General features: G+C 39.4%; 1 protein-coding gene across 1 annotated transcript; it reads right to left on the reverse strand.

The window, feature by feature from the left end:
* Positions 1-211: 211 nt before the first annotated feature.
* On the reverse strand, positions 212-1428 carry TCEANC (transcription elongation factor A (SII) N-terminal and central domain containing). Its single transcript, XM_009876599.1, has one exon. It carries the CDS (start codon positions 1426-1428, stop codon positions 349-351), a length of 1080 nt encoding a protein of 359 aa, XP_009874901.1. The 3' UTR covers positions 212-348.
* Between the last annotated feature and the right edge of the window lie 5428 nt (positions 1429-6856).

Genomic DNA, 6856 nt, shown 5'->3' on the forward strand with positions numbered 1-6856 from the left:
TTCCAAGTCCTCAGTACCTCAGGTTAACAAAAATGCAGCACTTGTACGATTTTTAATGAATTTACTCATGAATATTCCTTGCTCAGACACAACTGTAACATTTTCCCTTTTTTCTTCTATTTCTTTACATATTGACATGACTTAAAAACCACAGACATTGACATGACTTAAAAACTCACATAGATTTATTCCAGTAAGCTTCAAAAATAACTTTGCAATTTTTTAAAACTAATTTTGCACTTTTTAGTGGCAGTGTCTACATAATATTCACACAAGATTTTACATTATATAGTTTCAGCAGAGATACCTTCTTGTATTTAAGCTTCTAAGTAACCACTTAGTAAAGTGTTACAAACAAATCCATCTGCTGTGATACCACTGTTCTCCACATTTATTACAAATAACATAAGTCAACATTTGTTCGTCTGGATTTGTGTTTCGCACCCAACCTGGAAGAAAGAGAGTTCCTCTGGCGATCATAGTGACAGTGCAATCAAATTCTTCACAGCGCCTACATTTTATTTTGTTTGTCTGCGTGCCATTAATAGCTTGTGGAAGCTGATGTTCCTGCACAGATGACTCTGTGTACAGAGCCCTGAGCTGTTTCAGTTCATCGCTGGCCATTTCCATCACCGTCATTTCAGCAAAAGCCTTTGGACTCAATGTCCCTGAAAAAAGGTTATGCTTTAAGTGGCAACTTTTAGGGTTCTTCAAGTTAGAGATTTTGCTTCTGATGCAATTTTTGTACTTTTTGTGACTTTTAGCATGCAGAGCAAAAACATGCCCTTCGATTTCTTTAGCTAGCTCCAGCCATCTATCCGTTTCTTCATCTTTGGCAGAACCAGTCAAAGCTTCATGAAGAAGATCCGTGCATTTATGCCTCAGAGCTCTCATCGGATCCTGCTGCAGACTTGCTTCATTAACAAGAGGCTTAGAATCTTCATTATCAGTGTTTTGCTCCTCAAAAGAAGAAAGCAGATTAGTGCTGCCTTCTGTGTCATTACATACCACATTTCTAACAGGTTGCGATGGAACCAAAATTTTAAAATTAGTAGCATCTAATGCATCCTGCTGCCCTGGTCTGTCGGACAGCAACTCCTCTCTAGGAATCACGTCAAGATGTTCAGTTTCCTCTTTCACATACAGAGGAACTGACTTTTTAACTTGCACTGACTGAACACAGTCATTCTTGTAAAGTGCCTTCCACCTTGATAACAACCGCTTTGCTTTCTTTTTCAACTCTAGGGAAGGGCAGTTCTTGAGTACTCTGTATACAGCCTTGGTAACTTCTGTCCCCTGAAGATATTCTACAGTCATATCAACATCTTCAAGTTCTTTAAGATGATCTTCAATATCTTGGAAATTGTTCTCAGAGAGTAGTTTTTCAATACAGTGGGCTCTGTGTACAATATCTTTCTGGTCAGGCATTTTTAAACCTGTAAAGGAAAAAATGTTTATCATATGTATTGCAGTCAAGACATTACTTATTTTTATCTATATTCTCACAAGGCTTTTTTCTATTTTATGTTATTTTACACTTTTATTTGCATACATCACTGGTCTTGCCAGCTTTTTTCTTGAAATGGTGTACAGCAGAGTTAGTGGAGGAAATGCAAAATGTAGAGGAGCCTGGGTCCTGAAAAAATGCAAATGGGCACATTAGTCTAACTCATACAAGGAAAATACTGGTGGAAAGGAGAGCCCACAGGGACTTCTGCTGGGATAGGGGGAATGATCTAAGAAGTACGTTATGACACTAATTTGTCAGCAAAAGCACAGTGTCGTGCCCCAAACCACACTAACAAAGACACTGCTAGCATAACAAATGTTTGCCGTACTTGTTTTTCTACACATGCACACAACAGAAGTTCAGAGCAAGATGCTCAACTACTCCAAGGAGTAGGGTGACAGTACAAGCCCTCTGCTGTATGAGAGCACCAGCAGACTTTGCAATGTTCGCGCATCAGTGGACTCTGGTACCTCTGGACGACCAGGAACGAACAAGTTCTCAAGTCCAGCGTTTTTCACGGAAGCCCACTGAGGTTTAAAATCTAGACACGCTTTCCAACAAATCAAGAGGAGGCTTTATAGGCAATGCGTCTCCCCCTCTTCACACATACAGAGAAACAATAAAAATACTAGTGGGGTTTTTACAGTATCGGTATCAACAAATTGAATTTAATAAGAATGCAGGTTTTGGAAAATCAGCTTGTTTTTCTACTACAGAAATTTAAAGTCTATTAAAAACCAGATCTGAGTCCTTCTGCTGTAACAGGTATTTTAATACATAATGATCTCACACTGCTGAATACGTTCTGTAATAGCTTCCCAATAATCTTCAGAAGCAGATTTGTAAGTAAACACTGTACTACTTTAATCTGAAAGTTGCAATGCCAGGGAAGTTTACTGCAAGACTCCACACCCAGGGAGATCACTGCTTGTAAACTTTTCAAAATGCATGTGCAAAATAACCCTCCTCAGAAAAACTGACTTATGTCTTGACTTTGAGGAACCTGTATTTAAAAGTTTTTTTCAGTTTTTCACAGTTTTAAACCATCTGACTACAAATGAACTCAGTACACATTGCAATGATACTGAATAATAGAAAAATCAAAGCGAGTCAAAAAACTCCACATTGTAAGGCACTTTTTTGATTGCTGGTTTTTGGGGATTGTGTGTTTGGTTGGTGTTTTGTTTGTTTGTTTGTTTAAATCACTCATTCCTGTAACTATACCCTAACTTACCAAGATTTTTTCACACATCTTTATAATAAATGCTAAGGTGTTTGGCTATCTTTGGTTTTGCTTTTAATACAATCTGCAAGTTTGCAATTGGGTTTCTCATAACAAACCCTTTAATTAAAATAAAATATACAGGTTTTGGTATTACAAGACTAATTTGGACCAGGAAGCCATGTGTAGCACAGCTATGTGTTTCCACATACTTGTTTGGTTTTGCTACTGTCATGTGTATGTTGTAGCCTGTGTAACTGAGAATCATTGATACAAGCCAAAACTAGATACATGCATTAAGAATGACTCATAAAACGTCCAAAGTTAGAAGGCTTAAGAGAACTTGCACACTCATTGTTTTAGTTAATATTAACTTCTACAGCAGACAGCTGAGGTGCCTGTGAATTTTTTTTTTTTCAGACTTTTTCCTCAAGCTCTTGCTACTTGAAAAGAATAAAATTAAACAGCTAATGAGGACATGGTATCCAACAAAAGAAACAAACCCACACTGACCCAAATGTCTTTTTCAGACACCTGGTGGAGATGTCAGAGTTTTTGAGGAATTTTTATATGTCACCATAACTTGATATTCGGCATTTCTTCAATTATTGAACAGCAGGTAGCTGAACACATTTTCTTGAAAGCTGCAAAGGGAAAGTTTGGGGCTACTCTTCAGTAAGCATGACATATCTCAGTGGATGTTAAGCCCAAAACGCCACTCTGGCTCCTACCTGACCCTCAACCTCTGACTTGCTACGCAAGAGATCACGTTACATCTCTTCCAAAAGCTTTTCTTTACAGCTGCTAATGGAGAAGCAAGTGAAACTTTTAACTGAGGTCCCGATCACTGCCTTTTCCCTTGCTAGCTCTGGAAGCCTATCAGTTTGATTATTAAGGCAGGGCTGTTCAAAAACAGTGACTTCTGTAAACTCCTAATTGTTACTTTTGGAAATTCTTAAAAGTTAAAGACACGGTCCTCTATATCCTAAAAAGTACCTCTTTTCTTCCAGCTGCAGCATTATTGAAGCATGATGCCATGTATTCTGTTGTGTTAAATGAAAAGAAAAAGGGGGTTTCAGGATGCAAAGACTAATGGCCTGCCTAAGCTTTCCTTTCTGATTCCTTTTTATCATCCCCTTTGACCAAAAAATGCTCAGTGCATATCGCTATGTGCAAATTTACACACACAAAAAAATGTTAGTACCACTAACATTATTCTCCTGTTCTCTGAAAAGGAGAATTAAACGTAGAATGCAGAATGAAGCAGTGTGTTAGGAGTGCCGAGTTCCCTTTTTCTTAGGAGTTAGTCTTCTAAACTTGTACACAAAACCAAAGTTGCATACATCCTGATTCTCCTCTACGCACTGATGCAACGCTACAGGTGTCTGTATGTGAAGGAACTTGTCAGCAGATTTCTTGTGCCATCACTGTTTCCCTGAAGTCTCCTGAGAATGGAGGGAGAGGAGGAACAAGTGACACAGCTGGGTAATCTGCACGCTCTGTTGCTTTCTGTGACCATCAGCCCAGCTAACTTGTTTTCTGTGTGAGAGACCTAGGTTCAAACTTTAGGTAAGGCCTCAGAGCTCCACCAAAGGACAGGACAGAGCGAACATAAATCTTCATCTGTTCCTGTAATCCTGAACCACAGACCAACCTGACCTCCACAGTGAATGCCCCCTGCATACACTTAGCTTGTATTTAAATAGCTCATTCTTGTCTGACGTTTTGAAGACCCACGAAATGTTTATAGTGCCTATTACAGAAAACAATTTACTACTCTAGAAGTGGGACAATCGGAGAAAAATGATACATTTTTCAAATACTTAAATTGAACTCTATGCATCACCATAGGGACAAGTAGGTATAGTTCCACCCACTCACGTGTTCAGCTGCAGGAACATGCAGAGGCTGTGAGAGTGGAAAGAGATGTTTCCTCATGTAGGGCATTCACCACTCCAGCAGGACAGTCTCCTTTCTCCTGAACAATAAGTAGCTGACACTAGAAAATTATGATCTGCTGATTTACTGTTTTTCAAGCAATTTAGGCCAGAGTTGGTGACACAGTTACACCTTCAACCAGTACGACTGCCTTAAAATCAGTTTTGATCCTTTCAAAATACTCTACTCCAAATCGAATTTTCTTCAGTTCTTGTGCCTGTTTATGAATATATTCTATTAGGCTACACATACCATTGAACATACTTATCCAAATGCAGGTTGACTTAATGAATTCTCCACTACTTGGTATATAGGACTATGGAAGCACAAAGGGATTACTATGCACAACGTGCTTTGCTCATTACGGTCACAACCTGGAAAACAGGAGGTTCAACCTCAACACGAGGAGAAACTTCTTTACTGTGAGGGTGACAGAGCCCTGGCACAGGCTGCCCAGGGAGGTTGTGGAGTCTCCTTCTCTGGAGACTTTCAAAACCCGCCTGGACGTGTTCCTGTGTGATCTACTCTGGGTGGATCTGCTCTGGCAGGGGGCTTAGACCAAACAATCTTTCGAGGTCCCTTCCAACCCCTGACATTCTGTGATTCTGTGATACCTTTATCAGTGACAATAGAGAAGTTTCAGTGGGGAAAGCATTCTTGGAATGGCACTAGCTTTGTTACATGCACCTAGTTTGTAAAGGATTTTAAGACCCTTTTTCAAGATGAAAAGCAATACATATATCTGAAATACTATGCTGACTATTAAATTATAAATTTCAGATCAGTTTCCAAATTAAAAGGCAGTGTGGCAAGAAAATAAGTAAGTCATTGTTTGTGCATCTGTTGCCCTATAAATCAAGCAAGGGCTGGATTTATCACCCAGGTTGACAGAGATCATTATTTTACAGGATGATAAGTTTCTGAACTTACAAAGAACATCTAAGATTATGAAATGGTTCATTTTATTACTGCTGGCTTCCTTCAGTGGATGAGGCAGAGTTCTTTAACACTGGGAATCCCGTGTAGCATTTCATATTCAGTGTGGTTGTCGCACAACTCTTCTGCTTCTCTAAACAAGGCACAACACCATTCCATCAGGTAACTCCAGAAAATGTGGTTTTCATGTTCTTATAGAGAGAGACAAGAAATTACTGATGGAGTGGTAATACTGGAGTGTATTTTCTAGCCAACATTCACTGGGAACCTAACTATAACAAGCCTGAGTTCTTCCCTGCTCAGAATCCTGCTCCCTGAACTCCAATGTTTCTGCTATAAATCAGGATTTTGGTGTTTTGTGGAATGACGGCAAAACCTCCAGGTATGTGTACACTTTATTTTGCAACTTTGTAGAAAGAACAGTGGAAGTCTGTGACACTGGAGACAGCTGCCCGATCTCTGGCTGCCCACTGACAAGGGAGTTTTCTGCTGCATCGGGGAAGCAAAAATATTGACTGAAATGAGAGTTATTTTTTAAAAGAATTGAGAAGCAGGCGTTAAAAATATCCTAGGTAGTCTATGAATATTTATCATTCTCTCTAATTCTCAGACGACAGTAGTGTGGCTTACAGGGTGAAATGCCCTGCCTGAGCTGGTTCAGTAGGTCAGCTGCAGAATGAAGATTACGATCATAACCCTTTAACCCACAGCTCTCGTTCTCCGATAATCCCACAGTCCTAAGCAGCTGTTCACAATGTATCAACATCTGAGGAGGGGGGGGAGGAAGAAAAAAGATAGAACAAAGAGGAAGTTGGGGGAAGCCTCAAAACTTTCTAAAGACAAAGTGTTTCACAGAAACCAAGCTGCAATTCCAAATGGGAAATCATTTTACCACTTGAGGGAGCTGTAGCATAGTAAACCCATGGAGTCTTCTGAAACGTGCATAATGAGAAACTCTACCCTATTAAGAAAAACGACACAACGGTTTTCCTACGACTAGTGAAGTCTACGAGACTTCACATTTTTAGGGTACCTATTTGTCTAAATTCAGGGGAAAAACACAAACCTCTAAGTCCAAAGATGCTGGAATCAGACAGGAGGAAAAGAATGCATCCCTTACCCAGTCATTGTCTGTACACTGTTCTTTAATTTGGCATTTTCTAAAATTCGAATTTAACTATGTTTTCACCTAATTTAATGCTATCTGGCAAATACTGCTGAACAAATCACAGAATCACAGAATCACAGAA

Source organism: Apaloderma vittatum, unplaced genomic scaffold (assembly GCF_000703405.1).
Source record: "Apaloderma vittatum isolate BGI_N311 unplaced genomic scaffold, ASM70340v1 scaffold29, whole genome shotgun sequence".
NCBI lineage: Eukaryota > Metazoa > Chordata > Aves > Trogoniformes > Trogonidae > Apaloderma > Apaloderma vittatum.